The 20594-nt window shown below is 41.0% G+C and overlaps 1 protein-coding gene across 4 annotated transcripts in view; it reads left to right on the top strand.

Annotated features, from left to right (window-relative positions):
* Positions 1 to 20594, top strand: part of XYLT1 (xylosyltransferase 1) — a 206463-nt gene that overhangs the window by 118989 nt on the left and 66880 nt on the right. For all 4 annotated transcript variants that reach the window (XM_074597976.1, XM_074597975.1, XM_074597977.1 and 1 more), the window contains 2 exons: positions 14545 to 14717; positions 15365 to 15567. In XM_074597976.1, coding sequence (XP_074454077.1) covers positions 14545 to 14717; positions 15365 to 15567 — 376 coding nt within the window. The remainder of the gene's footprint in view (positions 1 to 14544; positions 14718 to 15364; positions 15568 to 20594) is intronic.

Genomic DNA, 20594 nt, shown 5'->3' with positions numbered 1-20594 from the left:
TTCATCTCCTAAATTAGTTTTGCTTAGCAGTTTTGCTGCCAGTTGATGATTTTTATGTCCTACTGTACCATAAAAGCCAAGTTGTGAATGAATTTGTTTAATTTGGGGCTCCATCTTCTTAGAGGAGGAGGAGGAATTGAATTACATCTGAATGCAAGCTTTTTTTTTTTTCTTTTTTTTTTTTTAAGCCTCCCCTTGTGATAGGGGTGGTCAAATAGCTTGTGTATGAGTGAGCAGGTGGTGGGGGAAAAAAAACAATTATATTGGAAGCCAATGCTACTGAATTACGTCTAGAGCTTCAAAGCATTTTTTAGCCCTCGCTTTACCTAATTAAAATGCATAACTACTTGGACATGTGCCCTGCCTCATAGTATGCTGCACCGTTAAGTTATTCCTAGAGATCCACGCTAATGCATCATGCTCACTTCTGCCAAACTCCCCAAATTCAGTGGTGTGGGATAAGTGGCGCACAATTCAAGCCTCCCTGAAGCCAAGGTCCTGCTAAAACCTTGCCGGCACCCGGGCGGCAGCGTTGGAAGGGCAGGATCAGTCCCAACCGCAGCAAATGGCAAGTGCCTGGTGCCAGATCTACTGCCTCTGACTGCTAGCATGAAGTGGAGACTTGCAGAATGGGAAGACAGGCTCTGAGGACCAGAGCTAAAATAACTTTAGAAATAATACACACTAATGTTTTTGTCTGTAAAATGGCAGCATTAAATTTTTTATTTTAAACATTGCACAGATATTCATCTTTTGCGGTATAGAGTGGACTCTTCTACAAGTTATTGTTTAAGCATCTCCTTGACATCCAAGGGCATCATGGCCTTGTTAAAATCTGAGAGAAATTTATAACTCTGGTTTATAAATTATGGTCTTATTGCAAGAATGTATTTCATATACAGATTCTCCCCAGATGCTTTTAACAGCAGCCAGTAACTTCTTTAGTCAATAAAATGACATTTTCTGCACATTGGGTTTTTTTAACAAGAAAACTGAAATGTCTAGTGAAATACAGAAAAATCACTTTATTTTGCTTTTGTTGAACATTTTCCATTGCCAGCAATTTGATTTTCCTTTGTTTTCCTCTAGTGGTATGTTAATGGGATCTTTTTATACTGTGATGGAGTAATAGCATGAAAGTCCTTTATTTTAGCAACAAGATTACACTGTTTCTTTCTATTCTTTGCCCATAAATGTAAGTGTGAATATACATTCTTGTGAAAACCAATCCAAATAATTTTCATGAGAACATTTTAAAAAATCAAGCTCGGTTAACGAATAGTAATTTGTTCCTTGCTTGCAGAAACATCGCATTAGGAATTGTTTTCCCTATTGGTTCAACTGGATGAATGTTAAAAGGCTGGCATCCACACCCACCTGCTAAGGCTGTAGTCCTCTTACTCTTATTAATGATGTTTCTAAGTAACTGATATTCAGGTGGGAAATGGGGAGTTAAAATTATGTTTTCAGCTTCTCATGCATATTTAGTTGTATATGTTTATGAATGAAAGAGATCTTAATATCTAAAATCTCTCTTCCGTGTGGTGAGCTTGCTTTTGAACTTGCAGGGCATGCTGACCCTGACTGATGCGTGGGGCACAGTTTGGTGCTGATGCAGGGTGTGGGACTGGAGTCAGCCTGGTCCAGGGCAGGGTTTGGGTGGCAGCGGAGAGCGGGCTGGGAAGTGGAGAAGGCATTTAGCAGCTGGCTTGTAAATGGATGTTTCACTCACACAGAACCGATCACAATGAAGCATGGAATTCAAGATATGATTTTCAAGGCGCCCTAATTGGATTAGAGGGATTGTATTAAAGATATGTTGGCTATGAAATGTTTAGAGGATTAATGCTCGATGATTTTCTTCTTAAACCATCTTTGCTAATCCCTCTTGATCAGAAGCGGCTTCTGGAAAGCATTCCAGCCAAGAAGAAGAGCCCAGCCCTACCTCTCCTGTCTCCAGGAAGAGAGACATATGTTGTGATACTCGGTGCACAGACCAAAATTCTCCATTTCAATTAGATCCAGAGTACTTACTGTCACTGGTACTTGGTTTTTCCAGAAATGCACGTATTCACCTCCTGAACGTTTTGCAGTATAAGGGTGGCCTGTGCAAGAATTAACATCCATCTATTTTTCCTGTGTTTTGACCTCTCCATATATGTTGAAATCTAGTTAAAATAGTGCAGTGTTATTAATTATTAATGTTATTGTAACTTAGCATACCATATGAGTAATCTTTTGAATTCTGCCAAAAGAACCAGTATTTATTGCTTACATTAGAATATATATGTGCTGTTGGAAATGTCACAATATAATTATGTTGCATTCCTCTGACTGACAAGTGATACACTAAGAGAAGATTGGTCCTTTTTTTTTTTTTCCTGTGTTGGGTAAAATTATTCAGGCTCGTCCTTTAGTAGTACACATGGTAGCAAGCTTTCTTGAAGTACAAAACTGATCAATAATAAAATAATTCGTGTGTTACTATTCAGATGGACCAATGAGAAGTACTTCATATAGGGAGGTGAGGTAGATAAGGTAAGATTATGTATTTCTTTAGAAATTTGAATTACACAGAACTAGCTCAATGCACATAATACAGAGAAAAGAAAACAATCCTACAGATGAATGCCAATATTAAGGGAAGGCACTGATATTTGTGAAGTATTTAGTGCTCTAATTCCTGTCTAACGGTTCCCACTTCAGCTCATCAAAAGGATGTTGTCACCTGAGGAGCATTTAAGCAGCGGGTGATGAGCTGGGGAGCTTTAAGCAGGGAGGCTGGAAATGTCCTGATCTTGCTGGGAGTACCAGCTGAGCTGAGCCTTGTGATCTGCAGAGCTGGAAGTGAATGTGCAAACTCTGGAGCTAATGCCCCAATATCTTGCTGGTTTTGCTGACCAGAGATAACAAGAAATCACAGGTGTTACAGGGGAAAGCATGCAGAAATGGAATGGCTGCGCTTCTGCAGCTCTCTTGTTTGGGAGATTTGCTTCAGGCCATTTGGGAAAACCATTGCTTACCAATATCCTTTGACATAAGGGATATTTGACAAATAGTTATGTGTCAGCACACATGGTGAAAAACGTATACTCTGAATGCAGAAACTGCATTTGTTTCTGTGTGAAGCTAGTTTTTTAGGTGTGGCGTTTTAGTTTAAATATTTCAACTCCAGTCATTTTTTAGCTAACCTACCAGTGTATATAGCGTGTGTATACACATACAAGGCATATATTTATTTATGGTACATACACATACATGAATCTGATGTCTCACGCATCTTTTATTGGAACAGTGTGAGATTCTTGAAAGTGCTCAGCTGTGTCCCAGCCCTGCAGCTTTTGACATCCATAAAGCTCAACTCAAAGGGGTGCAGAGGAAGAAAGAAAAGCCTGACGGATTTGGAGTGAATCTGCTCAGACATCTGCTGTTTATCTTTTCTCTCTCTTTCCACTCTATTGTGAAGTCCCTGTTAATTTCACTTGCAGTGCAACTAGGCTAAACTTTTACATTTTACAACACATGGACACAAGGCAAAGGTTTGCGGGTTTATTTTTGCTTTTGCTAGTATCAGTCTTTATTCTTGGTACCTAACTAGGCCTTTTCAAACTAGCTATATAAAATACCTGTGAAAGTCTTGACTTTTTTGATCTGTTTCCAACATTATGTTAATAATTACCTTAGGCACAGAATAAAGGCAGACTCTGTCCTTCCAATTCTGCATTCAAAAAATAAGAGACAGATGTAACGGGAATCTCAGAGGAAGGATTGATTTCGAGTTAGCAGACCAGATCCTCATATGGTATAAATTAACTTCAACTTGGTCCTGGCCTTACACCAACTGATTATAATGATTAACTGTTCATTTCTTAAGAATATCTGGGGAAAAGATACTTTGCATAGGACTTGAAAGACGGCAGCACAGTAAAACAGAATGGGAAGACATTGATCAGGCAGATAACAAACATGCTTTTATATCTACCTATTCATTCCTTACTAGTCTCAGCAGTACACAAATATCTCCTGGGAGGTTATGCAAAGTAGAGACTTATTTTAACTATGCAATTGCTTATGTTTTCACTCATTGTTTCTTTGTGCTGTGCGCATGACAGGAAGAGCTGGAGTAAAGGTTATGGATGTGCCAGTCTCCAAACATACTGCAAAACACACAAACAGGTGCTGGAATCAACAAAGGCTGTTTCAAATGCCAATTATAGGCATGAGCTTTGATTGGGCTCTATAGCTGTTGTGCTCCGGATTTGTTATGTTGATATTCTTTCTTTCTTTTTTAACGTATGCCTTGGTTGGTCTGTAGTAACTGGTTGGCTTTCAAGTTTCTGTTCCTTGGAGGATTAAACTTGCTGATGATTTGAGACGGAAGAGAAAGTCTGAACTGAAATAAGGATATTTTCTGTGGTTTTTTTTCTTGTCCTGCACAAGAAATCTAAAGGCTTCTCCAGCAGGGAAGGGAGTGAAGTGCTTCAGGGTAGAGAAGAGCTGACTCTGAAGCCTCCAAAACTCTATTGGTTTTAGCATGAATAGAGGTGAGCCTGTCATTGGTGTCCAAGTTGGGGTGTATTCCGTCTGCAGTGGGAGGGCTGGCATCCTCTGATGTGTAATTCAGGCCACCTAAATCAGTGGCCGATTGTCTAATTTAGGTGCCCTTAGGGCAAACTGCAGGACCTGAGAGCTCCTCTGGGCTTCCTCTGGGCTGCCATCACCCATGTCCCCAGGCAACAGCTGTACTGTAACAGGAGGAGACTGATATACATGTGGTCCACCGCTGTTGCCTTGGAGAAACCTGAGTCTATAAGCGGAAAGGAGCCTTGTTGCCACTCTGGCCAATTCTGCCTCTATTGTTATCACTTCAACAGCCTCTGGAGAGTCCTTCTGTCTCCACAGACTGTTTGAGGAGTCTGATGTGTTAGATTAGGCACCTAAATTATATTGCTGCACTTGGGCAGTGTGAATCTTGCTGCTGTCACTGATCAGCAGGGCAGGGGACTGCAGGCAGCTCAGTTGCCAGCAGCCCTGGTGGGGGCTCTCCAGGGAGTATGTGCTGGTGGCCAGTGGCCTGTAGCACACACCAGCTCAAGAAGCTGGGCAGAGGAACTGGGTATCTCCCGGTGCTGTGGTGCTGGTTTTGTAGAAGCCAGGGTACTGTTGGTGTAGCCAAATAGTGGATGAAGTTTTAGAAGTGCTTCATTCTGGGTTTGTGTCACCAGCTTTCTTGGGAGTGGTGGGATGACTTATCTCGTTTGACGAATTCCTGTTCTCATCAGTTTTGGACTGTTGAAAGGAGCATCCTTAGCAACAATCAGTGGTGGGTAAAATATCTAAATGCATGCCTCATCTCAACCCTTTCACTACTTTATTTTTTTCTTTCTGTAACCTCTCCCCTCCTAATTAGCACAAGGTTTCCCTGACAGTATTTGCTCTGCTGGGTGAGAGTCAGCTCTTGGGCCACAAGACCTGAATGAAGTGTCTCGCCCTGCGGTGAGCTTGCTGGGAGAGGAGGGTGGCTCCACACAATAAGAAAACCTTCACACCTTATGTGTAAACCGTAAAAGGCAGGACTGCTTTTTTTCTTTTGTCTTGAATGTCTTGTCACAGAACTGGTGCGTTCAGCGATTACTCCTGGTTTCTGTGATTAGCTGGTTGGTCTGCACAAGTTTTGACTCTGAGCTGGGGTTTCCACTCCAAATGGGCTGCTGGTTAGTCCCGAGAGTGAAACTGGGAAAAGCTGTCTTTTATTAGAGCATTTTTGTAGGGCTGAAACGGTACAGGTACCTGTAAATAGTGGTCTTCCTCTTTTTTTGTGGTTTCCAAGAGTGTTACCTCCCAAATGTTAGGTCAAACTGAGGTGTAAGGTGCAAGAGGAGTGAATAATCTTTGCAAGGAATATTTGTGTCTGTTTTTGGATCTCCTTTATGTTATCTCTCTAAAGTCCAGTAATATCACTGAATATAGTAAAAATAACGTAATGCTCACTTAGAACACGTTTTGTATTCACCCTAATAACATAGATCATGGTGCACTAATTGGCTGTTAATTGATATGATAAATATTATTACTAGGAAATTAATTCTAATTCAACATTAATTAATTTACTGTTGCTTTTGAGTGTTATTTATTTATTCATGAGAGTCATCGGGAAAAGGGAGAAAATGCTTGGCTAACTCACTCTAGCAAAACTACAAATAATTGAGATTTGTCTCCCAGGAATGCTACCGTTTTCATAATTAGAATAGTCAGAAAAGCAAGCTTGTTACTGAGGTTACTGGCCTGCCTAGATAAGTATCATAGTAAATTAAGTTTAGTGTGTTGTGCAAGCACAGTATAGCGGTATCTGATAATTAGTCGGTCATTTGCAAATCATAAAAATGGCTTCAGTAACTACTTAAGACTGACTGCAAGACAGAACAAAGTTTTTGTTTGAAATACGGCAGGCTGCTTCAAACAAAAGCAGGGAGCATTTGGCTTGAAATGTAGCGGATAGAAATGTGCTGTCGCAGCACACGCGTGTGCACACACACACATAACCTCAAGTTCTGTACTGAGATTGATCTTGAACAGTCCTGTGTTATCCCAACTACTTCGAAGGATTTTGTGATACAAAAGATTTATGTCTTTGTTCTCAAGGTTCTTATATTTCTTCATTTACAATGAATCCTTCATATTATGTGAAAAAACATCCACAAAGTTTTCTGGTACAGGGTGTCTTTCTGGATTTGCTTAATGGATGATACCTGCCCCAATGGGTTCTTGAATGACTCTGGGAAGCGGAGCATGCGGCACAAATGTTGAATAGCTGTAACTGAAGGATGACAAAGCTGGGATAGAAATGTTTTCTTTCAAATTCCAAAACAGAAAATTGTCTTTTTTTTTCTTTTCTTTTCCTTGGGAAAAGATAGAAACAATTCATCTTATGATTCATCTGTGAATATGAAACCATTCTCCATGTTCCAATCTCTGCCTACCTTTCTTCTTTCATGCACTTGATTTTTCTGTTCATAGGCAAGTTAGAAATCTCTCCAGCACAGGTGTGCAGCAGAACTCAACCCAAATCTGTAATGACAGGGAGTTTCTTTTTTTCATATGAAATTCTGCAGGGCTGCAGAGCTGCTTATCAGTTCACAGACTCACTGTAGAGAAATTTCCAGCGATCTCCTGAAGGGAATTGTCCAGCTGTAAGGCAGTGGCTCTTCTCCTCTGACTGACCTAAGTTTATACTGTCACTCTCTGAAATGATTAAAGCAGACTCAAAATGCCCACATCAGCAGGCCCTTTGTTACAAGCCAGGGCTTCTACTCAGCATGGAGAGAAGAGTACTGAAATCTGTCTCTTTAATGTTAAATGGACTAGTCATTGAGTGCTTGTAAATTATGTCTCGCTGCTTCCTGCCTACCTTGCATTGATTTTTGCTTATGGGTTACTTGATCATATGAACTTATAGAGGATCATAAATTGCTCTTGTAATTCATGGTAAAGTCTGAGAATGAAAAATACTAGAGTGGGGTTGTTGAGATAAAACATTACTGCAAAAAAAATGCATGTCCTCTTTTCAATAGCAGCATGATTTCTGAAATTTTATCCAAAGTGCTCAACGCTAACTCACAGATAAAAAAGTATGGGTAACAGCAACTTTAAGGAGACCTACAGAACATAACCAGGAACATCCCATTCTGTAAACCGTAAGCATCCCTCTCAAATCCTTGTGCCCTGGGGACAGTTGCAAACAAGATCATCTCAGCTGATTTCACCTCTCCTACTTTGCTGAGCAAGTTAAAACCCACTAAAAGAAGCCACGTATATGACCGTTCATGTTAATTATCTTCATCAGGAATTTGGTTTGCTTTGCTAGAAGTGAAACCCAGCCTCTCTTTGACCTGGACGGTGGATGTGCTCAGTTCAGCTGGCACGCAAAGGTGCCAACTCCCTGAGATGCTCATGAGGCTTCTTAGAGGCACAGGACAGCAGGCGATGGCCTGGCAGTGAGCAGGACGTGTCGGGGATACGCAGAGCGCTGGGCAGCCGGTTGGTTGTCACTATACATATTCACCAAAATTACACACGCTGCTCAGCTCACGTCTTGGTGCATACTCTCATTTGCCAAACAGGTCTTCTACACTGTGAATGGACCAGTGGGCATTTTACACATAGGTAATAATACTAATTTAAAAAAAAAAATACATAAATCAGTGCTTACCTAAAATCTTTCCTTTCACTAAAGGTGTTTGCAAGGGCCACCATGGAAACAAATGAATAATTTCTAGACTGGAGGTGAAAATTGGCATCCCAAAGTTGGGATTAATGTTGCTAAAGATAGTTTTCTAGGTTCTGGTATAGGAAAAATTGCTTTTTCATCTAAGTATGATTAACACATGCTGTGCTTCAGGAGTTACCTTGCTTGTGCAGGGTGTGTTAGCTGGAGGGTACTGCAGGAAGACAGAACATCCCCTCTCAAGCCTGATGGCAAATGAGGCGCTTGCTGTAAGGCATCATTGGGCCTTAACTCCAGCAAGAGTTCTGGATAAGTCCAGGTAAATGTTGGTATTATCAAGCCCTCAAAGACTTCTCATCAGGTCCTGATGGCTGACTAGTGAATTGCTCAGCGAAGTTTTTTCTTGTTTTGATATAACTCCAGCTACTTCCATTACTAGGTATGTTACAAAAATTAGGGTTTCTAAATGAAGGAATCATTTTTTTATTTTTTTTTTCAGTCTTGTCACCATTTGAACAAGACAAAACTGGTTTTGCTCTAACCAAAACGGAAAACATTTTCAGATGAAAGCCAAGCCTGGAAATTTTCAACCTGATGGGTTCTTATGAGTTGTGAGCAATTGAAAAGAAAGAGTTTATAGTGTAAATCTGAGTTTGGCAACTACCTCTCAGCTGGCTCTTGCAGAAATGGTCCTGCTGAAGGGAATGGGGCTGCTCCTGTGATTTTAAGTAGGGACTGCAGAGCTCTGCCTCCTCGGCGTGATTATGGCTAGTACTCCCGCTATAATGACAGGGCTTCTGATTGCATTTATGGATGTAATAGCAGTAAATAGTGTGCTGAACTACAGAGCAATAACTCTTCTGATGTCCTCTATCCATTGATTCAAGCTATCAAGGCACAGTACACACACAGAGCTGTGTTCAGACGAAGTCAGCAGCATCTGGGTATCTCTGTGCAGAGGTATCCTGTTGAACAGCCAGGACAATACCAAGCTGAGAATAGAAGTTGATGGATGGTTTTACAAAAGTAATATGGCTTACAAAATTCATTAAAAGATTGTTTTGTGCTGCTAGAGAAGTCTGATGATCTCATTAATTTGCAATAAAAGTAAAAGATTAGCAGGTTGGCTCCAAGTTACGTTGGTGGATTATTGAGTGTAATGTGGCACCACAACAAACATGAAAATGATTGCACTATGTTTATTATTCTGGCATTTAGTAATACTGCAATAGTTGAAGATTAAACTCTTAATTATGAGTATTGATTTCTCTGGGCTCTAGAAAGTGCAAGTTGAAATTGCACTAGAGCTGAGATTCAACTCTTACCTGCAAAAATAGGTGCAGTTTTCCTGCTAACACATGTTGATGTCAGTCCTGTCGTGCTTCAAGAAGGAAGTCAGAAGGGCCACTTCAGCTTTTCTCAGTAAGTTTGTGAAAGGCATTTGGTCACTGAGCAAAATGCCACATTTTATTTTCAGTGTAGGATAGCAAAATAAATACGCTTTGATACAAGGTCTAAAAAATGTTTGTTATGAGCTGGGTGAGCATGGCCACTTCTGTTGAGGTTCCTTGTGGCAGTTTCTCTGAAGAAGGCAGCGTGAGAAGTCACTCTTCTATCCACCGTTTCCATTGTGTAATGAAACAGCAAACTTTGAGGAAGTTTAAGACAAGTCCTGCTGCTTCCAGGCCAGAGCTACTGTTTCATCTGTGCTAGATGGCCACAAAAAGGAGACCCTCCATTGACTCTCCCCACTCATGCAAGGTGGAAAGCTATTTCTGAGGCTAGAGCTGTGCTCCCAAGATGTAACTGTAATATAATATTCTTCACAGGTTTTGTTTTACCTTGTCTTAACAATGTGGGCTTTTTGTTACATTTTATAAAACACTGATGTGAACGAGTTATCCTAGAAAGAAGTACCCTAAACACATAGGAAAGTCACTCGACGGGCAATGCCCACGCTCAGAGAAGCTTTCTAGGTGAGATGGGGTGCAGCTCCAGTCCTACCGAGATAGCCCCAAGCGACTGCGGCTGGAGGAGAAAATGGGAATTCTCCTCTGTTGGCTTGACTCATTTTTCTTGGAAAGGCAGGCAATGACATGTGGAGAGGTAGGAAGTGTTAGTGAAGGCCTCATGAGCGTAGGGAGTCCTGCAGAAGAAGGAAGGTGCCCATGACTCCTCTGTACCTGGTGGGTGAGAAGGAGGAAAATGAACAGAGGTGAAAAAATTGGCAAGGGCTGTTTGGGACCAGAGAGAGAAACGTGATCTTGGCAACTGCTCTTTGTTGGCCTGAAGTGACCGAGGGTGGAGGCCACTCGAATGAGCACCCTGAGTGAGCTTCAGTGCATGTGGCAAATGGCAATGTAGTGATGGCACTGAAGTAGCTATCAAATGCAAGTACTACCTGAAAATCCTTTTTAGATTTTTCACTGCTGAATGGTATGATGTTAAGTGAAATAATCTGATGCATCTTCTGTGTCTTCTGTCCCAACACCAGAAGGGGATGCACATCTACATGAGAGGCAGGTCATTAATATGGAGGCATTAACATGATGTGCAAGAGTCTGGTATGCACAAGTTTTATAGAAATGCAGTGGTTAGAGCATTTCAGATCTTGACATGGTTTATACAGCTTGGAAATCCTACTGTATTTTTCAGTAAGCAGATACTCAATTGAAGGTTTCCTGCTGATTTCTTTTTGTTTGCAAACCAGGCTGGTTTGGAGTAGTCTGCAAAATAGGGGGTGCTAATCAGCCGTGGGCTAATTTTCTGACAGATGTAAAAAATACAACATTCTTACCTTTGTGAAATTCCATGCAGCCAAGAATAGGATTAGATTATAGAAGTCGTAATAGTATGCAGGTGGAAAATGGGACTGTGAAAACCTAAACCTAAAACCAAAGGAAGGAAGGAGCATGTAGAAAAAGAGGTTAGACTAGGAAAACAGCAGAGAGGAAAATAAGTCACTACAGGAATTTATTAAAGACGATGAAGTGAGGTGGTATTTCAGATAAAATTCAGGAGGATTTTGTTCTCGGTAATTGCTAGATAAATGATAGTGTGCGTATTGAAAGCAAGTTAGTTTAAAATAAAAGACCCACAATATGGCTATTTTAAATTCCCCTCACCTTCTACATATCATTGCAGAAAGCCACTAATTTCAGAAGAGAGGCATGCAAAAATGTAATGAAAACCACTAAAAATATTTGAGTCCATTGATGGGATATCATCAGCTTGAAATCAAAGCAGTTTAAAAGAAAAATGGATTGTTTTAGCAACCGCAATTGCCCTTCATTCCCCTGTCAGTTCTCCTTCCAAGCACGTTTTCTTTCTTTCACAGTCCCTTTATGTCCCTGTCACTGTGCAGAAGGCCTAGGCACATGCATTGGGAAGCCCATCAGCGATGTGGGAGAAACAGTAGAACTAGGCATAGGCAAATGGTCATAGTAAACAAACTGAAAATGATAGAAGAAATTAAATTTGAGTTTTTTTCTAATCTTTTAATGCTGTTCATCTGAGTCTTATTGAGTTAGTGGTGAAGGTTTTTTTAAAGAAATACCATTTAAGTTGTTAGTGTCTCATTTAAAGTTGAGTGATTTGTGGGGTTAGAAATTCCTGATGGGTAGTCTGCATACAACTAGGGCTGTTAAAGTTGCATTAATTTGCGAGCAAGACTACTACAGATAGAAGTTTCTTAAGGGGCTGTAGAGAGAGAAGGGTCTTTTGCATGGGACAGTGAGCCCCTGGGACTTTTTAGGCTCTTTAGTGCTCAATATCTAAGTATGTTCCTGGATAGGCACATAGGAGCCTTTTAGCCCCTTATATGGTCCAGCAAAGAGCCTTATTCCAGAGACTGAGTACTCCTGGACCTCCAGGATGGAAAGGACAGATTCTGACTTAAAGCAAGTGTGCTAGGGAAGCTCTGCTGAGGAGGGGGAACTCGAAGGGAGTGTTATGGGAGATGTGGATCTCCCTGGATGGGAGAGATTGCAGCAGGATCTCTCTCTTGTGATTGTCTAAAAGGAGTGTTTCAGTTACCCAAGGGCATTTCAGTATAATTTAGGGGATCTAGTTGTTTAGGTAACCCGAAACAGCGCTCTGCAAACTTTAAATCAGTCTGTTTTTTCTGTGTTCGTGCTACTCCCTTTGATAAGGAGAGGATGCAACAACAAGGCTTAGACAAAGGTGGTTTTTTTCTATGTCTAACTGCGGTTTAGTAATCAATGTATTTTAAAAAACAAAGCTTTTGGTATTGTTTACTTTTATTGACGTACGTTTTCCATTTCCAAAACCTGGGAAAAAGTGTCTGTCCCTCTCACTTACTCTCTCTTCACTCTTGGCAAATGTCTTCTTTCTTGTTCTTTGTATCAAATTAAACAGACATGAGCATGTTTTTTTAATAACTGTAGGAGATGTTTTGGAAGGTGCAGTGGGCTTCATGGCTGTACGCATGCTGCCTGATAACTGTGCCCAGGTGCAGCCTCAAGTTTGTCCTGCAACCTAGCACAAGGCTATTGTGTCCCCACCATTTGTGAAAGGAGCCTTGAGGCGGTGGGAGGGGAGCAGAGGCATCCCAAAAGGCACTAGTGCAGAAACTGGATGCAAGTTATCCAGACACCCTCCTCGGTGTTTTTAGGAAGAAAGAGAGGATCCATGACAAGTTGAAAAGAGGATGGTTGAGCTAGGAGCTCCTCAGGGCTTCTTTCAAACCTGAGGGTTTCGTGTTAGCTGTTAGAAGATCCACCTGTTATACTCCCAAGTTTGCTGAGGGTCTTCTCCTGAGTCCCCTTTGAATTAGAGTCAGTTAAGAAATTTTAAACTCTAATAGTATGAATATCTGCCCTAGACACCTGGAATCTGCTAAATGGCATCAATGGGGTGGGACACAGAGGAAGTAACTTTTGAGACAATGATACTGCTTTTCATTTTAAAAAGAAAAAAAGTTAAAATATGCAAGAGGAAGATTGGGGCAGGAGGGTTTTTTTGAGCTTTGGGGCACTTTCCGTCCTTGTCCTGCTTAAATTCAAAATTTCAGTTTCTTCCTAAATCATTTTTGTTGAGAAAGGTCCTTAGAAGGTTGGAGAACTCAAGAGGTTGTTTAACTGAAGAATGAATATCAGTTTTTTGAATAAAATTGTATTTTTCTTACATAGTGTTCAGGTTTTTGAGTCAAAGAGCTGTTAAACAAAACAAAAAAAAACAAAGCGCTTTAAATTCCTGAGTAAAAATGTCCCTCCAGTTCTTAATCAGTACATCCTGTCTTAACCTTACACTGTGGTGTTTGCTTTAGAAAATGGGGACCAGAAATTCCTCTGTTAAAATAAAAATGAACATAAATTTTAAATAGGATTATAAGAGCCCCTTTCCTACATGAAGAAGTGAAGATATGCAGGTTGCCATTTAAATGTTCTACGATACATCTGCTGTTACAAATAAATGCTATCAGTAGAGATAATTGTCAGCAGCTGTTAAGTAGCAGAGTTTCACCAGCTTCTCAGCAGAGCTGTGCTGATCACAGGAATGAGCATCTTTTGATAAACAGGGGCCTTCATTTCTGGGGGAGTAGGGGGGAAGCTGGCCTTGGCATTTTTTGAATACTTTGAACAGTGCTTAGAAACTTTGAGGTGATTCCTTTGAAGGTGCAAATGTGTGTACCCAGTAGCGCTTGGTCTGACTCATAAACAAATCTTCAATTCCACTGGGAAAGCATCTTCCCCCCCAAGATCATGCCAGCCTATAAAACACACCCACCCCAGTGCAGCAGAGCTGCCTGAGGTACCTGCCCCAGCCCTCCCCGCTCCCTCCTGTTACTCCTGGCAAGATTCTGATTGGACACAAGAGGAAAATTTTTCCCACTGGGAACAACCAGCCATTGGAATAATCTCCCCAGGGAAGTGGTGGATTCTCCAACATTGGAGACTTTTAAGATTCAGCTGGTCAGGGTGCTAGGCCATCTTGTCTAGACTGTGCGTTTGCCAAGAAAGGTTGGACCAGATGGTCCTTGAGGTCCCTTCCAACTTGGTAATCTATGATATGATTCTATGATTTGGGTACTTCTTCGTGTTCATGCAGCTTTGTGCAGCTTGAAGCACGCAGGCAGGACTGTGTGGGGAAGGCTGTCATGGCTGCTGCCCGTGGGGTGATGACCCTGTACGGTGACAGAGGAGAGGGGTACATCTTGATGGCAGGCCGGCACCCCTCATGAGTTCTTGCGTCTCCTTAAAAACTGCTTTTGAAGAAAGAGACCAAGTGAAACGTGTGCTACTCTGCACCCCTCCCCTGTGGATACACTCAGAGATGTCCTATGTTTTGTTTTTGAACAGGAAAAGCCAACAACAATGTACAGTGGGATGAGGACTCCGTAGAATACATGCCAGCCAACCCAGTCAGGATCGCATTTGTCTTGGTTGTTCATGGCAGAGCTTCTCGGCAGCTCCAACGCATGTTTAAGGCTATTTACCATAAAGACCATTTTTATTACATTCATGTTGACAAGGTAATATATCACTGGTTATAAATTGCCTGTCTCACCATCTGTCAGTCTACCCATCTTTGTCATCTTCTGCATCTTCTCTTTACCTCTGCTGCATAGAGTTCATGTCATTTTTGTCTCTCCATCTGTTATAGGTTTAGAGCCTCTTTCTTTTTTTTTTCTTTCATGTTATCTTCTCTATGTAAAAGCCTTCATTTCTCCTTATATGTCTATAAGTATCTATCCATGTCTGTCTGTTGTACATTTAGTTAACAGTAATTGATAAGTTGATGCAGACGGACGGTGGTGGCCCACTGGATGGAGAGCCAACCTGAGGTGCCACGGGCAAGTTACTTCACACTGAAAAAAAGGGAGGTAGTAATGGTTGCCTCCTTTACAAAAGCCCTTTGGGATCTGCTGATGACAAATGATAAATAAGAGGTAGATACACTGATCAGTGATTACTGTAGTTGTAATAAAAAGAATTAAACAGGGCTCTCCCTACATTTCCAAATTAGCATTTAGCAGAGAAGGTTGTGCACTATAGTAAGTGAGCACAAAGCAATGGCAACACTCAGTGAGTCAAGAAGTAGAGTTGGTGGTTAGTGAATACATGGAGGGACAATTTTGGACAAAGTAACTTGAATGTATTACTTTTTTCTCCTGTAAAGCGATCCAATTACTTGCACCGGCAAGTGCTCCAGTTTGCCAACCAGTACCCAAATGTGAGAGTCACTTCTTGGAGAATGGCAACTATCTGGGGAGGAGCAAGTCTTCTGTCCACCTACCTGCAGACCATGAAGGACTTAATGGAGATGAATGACTGGCCGTGGGATTTCTTCATTAACCTCAGTGCTGCCGACTACCCAATCAGGTACAATGAGTATTTTAAGAATGTACGTGTTTTATTCCTATAGGAAATACGTATTGAAGGATATAAGGGATGACAGGTCCACGCGGTGCTGCAGGAAGCAGAGGTCAGAGGGGCAGTTTCTTCTGTCTTACAGCAGAAGACTCCTCTTGGTGAGGCCTGTGTCTGACAGCCACACTTTAGCCAAGGAGAAAATCACCTTACTGTACCCCATGTGTCTGCTGCTTACCTAGGAGGGGCTGCGTCTGTGAGCAGGCTAGCATCACTGGTTCGGTTCTTTGCTTTTACTGAAGAAGCAGGGGCTGCTCTATTGAGTCGTTATTTCTGGAAAGGGACGTCTGCAAGAGAGGATTAGAAAAGTAGCAGGAACTACTGGAGCTCAGCAAATGAATCCCAGGCATGGAGAGATTCCTCCCTCCTAGGGCTCTGATCAACAGTTTGATTTGATGTCTCAGAAAGTGTTGAAGGTATGAATATAGATTCAGTGAAGGTAATGTTCTCCACTTCCTTTTTTTCGTACATTTTATGTGGAGGATAATGATAGTAGAAGTGACAAATAAGTTGCTAGGAGTCAATTATATCTTCAACACCAACTGATGCCTGAATATCTTTATTCAGATGGTGTCAGGCAAGGAACTTCACACACCATCACATGACAAGGCTCGTGATTTTAAGTGAAATTATATTCTTTCTGGATTTACATAACCCAGGCCCCACAGCTGCATTCCGTAAGGTTTAATACATTGTGCAAAAGTAGATAGTCCATGGAGAAAAAAAAAAGGGGGAAAAAAAAACCCCACTCAAAAAAGACCCAACCACCCCTGCCAAAAAATGAGTGTCCTTAAAATGTTTGGTTTAGGCTATAAGCATTATCAAGAAGAGGGAAAGAGGAAATCCTCCTTGTGACTTCTGTTTCCCTGCATGTTGAAATGAATTGATGAAAGGGGAAGTAACTTTCTTGAGTGATTTTCCAATGGGTGATGACATAACATGCTTTTAATACTCATAGAAAAGAAATATATAAGAAATATATTAGATGCTTTCACTGCCTGTCGCTGGTTAGGTTTCGGCAAGATCTCTCTCAAAGTATGGGTCCATTCCTGAAGCTGCTACTTGGACAGAAATCCCCACTGAAGTGAAAAATGAAAAAAACCATGAGTGTATGCCTTAGGAAGGATTTTGTGAGAACTGACAAAAGGCTTTGCAGTTGGTGCCCGTTTCTAAAGCACTGTCAGTGAAATGCAACACATTCTGGGGAGAAAAATTATGGAAGAGCAGAAAAGACACAGAGATTGCATTGATACTGGAACATGGGGATTTGAATTAAGAAATCACGATATTTCACGTTGCATCTGGTTTAAACCCTTCTGGTGTCTGACAGGAAGAGAGCTAACAATTTTGACATATTATCCATGCTTGTAAGGGAGAGCATGTTGTTCTCTGTATCTCTCTTCAGTTTTGGGAAAAGCTAGCTTGTTATTGTTCCCTGTCATTCACTTTCCTGGTGGGGAATGCTGTATTGATGATAGAAAGTAGACTCATGCAAGACCATAAAGGAAGAGGTAGGTGGTGGCACTTTGAATCAGGTAAGATAAATTGTAGGAGAATAATTGCTGAAGGTCTAGTATAATTGTAGACTATTTCCGTCAGATGTATCCAATTATCCTCCTGTGGTGTTGAGTCCACCTGAAACATGCTGTAATGCTGAGGCCGTGACCTGTTGCAATCTCGACTGCTCATAGTTCCCTGTGGAACAAGTTAAACCACAAGGCCAAATGGGATCAGTCACTTATAGACATGGTCATAAACAATCACCGGATTTGAGTAGACTGTAGTCAGTTTGGTGTTAATGGATTCTTTGTAATAATGCCATGGTATCTTGCAGTCATTCAAACTCTAAACAAGTGCCATTCAGCTGGAAAAATCCCAGGTGCGCATTTCTTCACGGGGGAAATTCTTGAAGGTTGTACTTCTCCATTGCAGCCGCTCTCAGAGCTGCATGGTGGGCTCTCGGCAGTCGGGCAGGCGTCTGAAGTGTTCGCTTCCCTTTCTGTCAAAGTATTCTGTTACCAGAATTGGTGGAAACATGCTTCCTCTCCACACCATGCACTTCAACAAAAAGTAAAAAGCCTTTTTCAGTGCTACAACTTTAAAGACAGTGACTTATAGATACTGTTCAATTTTTTTGAATATGGAATATTACAGCTATAAACCCTGGAAAATGTTGTCTCATCAAATATGTATATATGAGTCTATTTCATTTTCATAGTGGAAATGCTATAAATTAATATTTTTTTATAATCTTTAGGAAGGCATTACCTCTCTGTGTAACCCATAGAGAGCTGATTGTTTTTCCAGGAAATAGTAAATAGGGTGTTTAAGGGTTTTTTTTTCCCCTTCTTTCAGACCTCACACCATGATTTGTCAGATAATGGACATGAGGCAGTTTACACTTCTCACACTGGTTAGTCATATTGCAGTGGTTTTTGCTAGGTTTCCCTGCATAAGAACGTATGAATTTTGTGGATTAATAGTTTTTATCCAGAGCTGCTTCACATTAAGCTTTCGCTTCCCATCTGCCGTTCCATCTGTAACACTGAAACCTTTACTACTTCTCTTCTGATAATAAAAGCTAATCCAGCCTTCTAAGTCAGAAAAATACATTCAGTATGTGGGGTTAATACTATATGATGAAGCCTGAATCTGCCCGGGGAGCAGTCTGGTATGCTCACATTACATTGCTAGGACCCCGTCATCCTTGAGAAGAAACATCCAGAAGCAGATGTCAAGGATCATACTATATAAAGGCGGGGGGGAAAAAAACCCAAAACATTAGAACGATTCGTTTTGCTAGCGAAACAATTAAAAATGTGTAAAATAAAACATATGCAAGCCGGGAAAATTCAGATACTCCTATTATTCTTCCTCATGCCTTAATGTTTAGTTTGTGAAGTAGAATCTGTAGGTCCAGCATCTAGCACAAAAGAGGTCCTAATCCGTGTCCTTCTAGTTGTTACTGCAGTAGAAATTGCTGGCAGAGTCTGGACATAAAGGCACCTCCAGCAAAAATACTGTGTTTCCCTTTAGTCATGAGGCAATATGCTATTTATTGGCCTAAGTAAAATGATGTGGTGCACTATCCAACCTTGACTCCATTCAGCTCCGTTAAACATTCTCAGCAGGAAAAAGAGGGATGAAATGGCTAAAGACAGACCTCTACAAGCCACACTGAGGTGAGAGGGTGTGACTGCCCCTTGTGTTGCACTGGCCTTGTCAAGAAAAAAAGTGCACATGCCTTCAGGGTTCTCAAGAAATCATCTCACATAATTATTCCATTCATAAAGAAATGAAAGAAACCAGCATCTTCCTTCCTTTTCCTTAACTTTTTTAGTTTTAGTGGCATTTGTTCATGATTTAAAGTTTTTTCTTTTGAGAGCCTCTTTAAAAACTCTGTGGGAAAGCTATTGATGTCTTTAACCTCTTACTTTACATGGGTATCTATTTGCATTATTTATTGTCTCTGACAAACAGCATCAGGTAGTCAACCTTATGTTCGGGGACTGAAATTTCACTCCCAACAAGGTGAACTATGGTAGAGCATCTATTGATGCTGAATGTTTAATGTGCATTGCAGGAGTCCTTGGATAATGTGGCAGGTGAAGTGTTGCACCACTTAAATTAAGGAGTTTAATGAGATCATTTAACAGTGAATGTCATGTCAGTGCTTACCTGGCCATAAAGCTTGTATAAAGAATAAGCATAATGAAACATTTGAACTATTTATAATTTACAGTAAATCACTGAGCGTCAATCACCAAGGGGATCACCAAATCTAATTGACAGCTAATGCCTGGTCTTTAATAAAGGTCAAGCAAAATTATTAGCAGAAGCTTGGGGAGTGCTTCAGAATAGTAAGAAAATAGAGTGGCTTATCGATGGAGCCAGGAATGCAGATACAACTACATTTTCAATTACGAGCAATCAGGTATAACAAAGGAACTTAAAAGAAACCCAGTGAAACTACTTGTGTTTTGCTGTTTGTCACTCTTTTAGGATAAAGGTTGCATAGCTGTATTTTCTGTAAAAGCCTGTGTTGTGAAGACTCAGTCAAATGGGACGCATTCAGTGGAGGTTTTGGTCTGGAACTTGAATGAAATGTGTATCATGATACAAATAGTAGCCGGGGAAGGGTGACTACAGACTCCAGGGAGTAAATGGGATGATCTGACTGGGATTGGTCCGTTAAACAGGTGCCAATTTGGTGTAATTTATGGACATCCTCTTTGTCAGTCAGAATCACATTCAGGAATCAAGAAAAATGAGCTAGCAAAGAACTATTGACTGACCTGCTCTTGTTTCATTGTGTTGTCCTCTGATGGTCAAGGTAACATTCTTAATGCTAAATAGCAGTATTCATCTAAAGATTTAAATGCTCATTTAGAAACTTGAGGGATGCCCTTTGAAGTAGGTAAACCTTTTTCTCAGGTCGGTGTTTCCAGCCCAATCAGCCAGCAGCAGACAGGCACTCTGACTCTGTCCTGCATTTCCTCCAGCAGACCCGCACTCCTGACTCCTTGGAAGAGTTGTTAGCAAAGATAACCACCCAAAATCAACAGTTTTGTTTGAACTCCTGCCAAATCTGTATCTGGTAGGCAGCCTAGTAGTGATAAAGCTGTCCTTTCACTTGTCTGTTGTCTTCACAGCTTTCATCTCTAGTAAATTACATGGCCAGGTCCTGTACTGGGGCTGCTGCCTTTGGATGTCAAGAAAGGAAACTGAAGACAAAATGGCTGTGAGGAAAATTAATTATTTAAAATTCTTCTCTGCAAGTATTGGTTAATGCGACACCAGAGCAATGAATTCTGAAAGGGATCCCTGGGCAGCAAAATGTGAGTGAAAAGTTGGGAGTGGATGGAATAGGTCTTCAGGCTTTCATTCCAGTGGTAGGTGGAAATAATTATAACCAAAAGGTTTTAGAAAGAAGTTCAACCTTTGGTAAAAATGCTTCAGCACTTTTTCAAGTTATTTTT

The sequence above is a fragment of the Larus michahellis genome, chromosome 8 (genome assembly GCF_964199755.1).
Source record: "Larus michahellis chromosome 8, bLarMic1.1, whole genome shotgun sequence".
In the NCBI taxonomy this organism is placed as follows: Eukaryota; Metazoa; Chordata; class Aves; order Charadriiformes; family Laridae; genus Larus; species Larus michahellis.
Note: the sequence above shows the minus strand (reverse complement) of the source record. Positions and strands in the feature narration are given on the sequence as shown.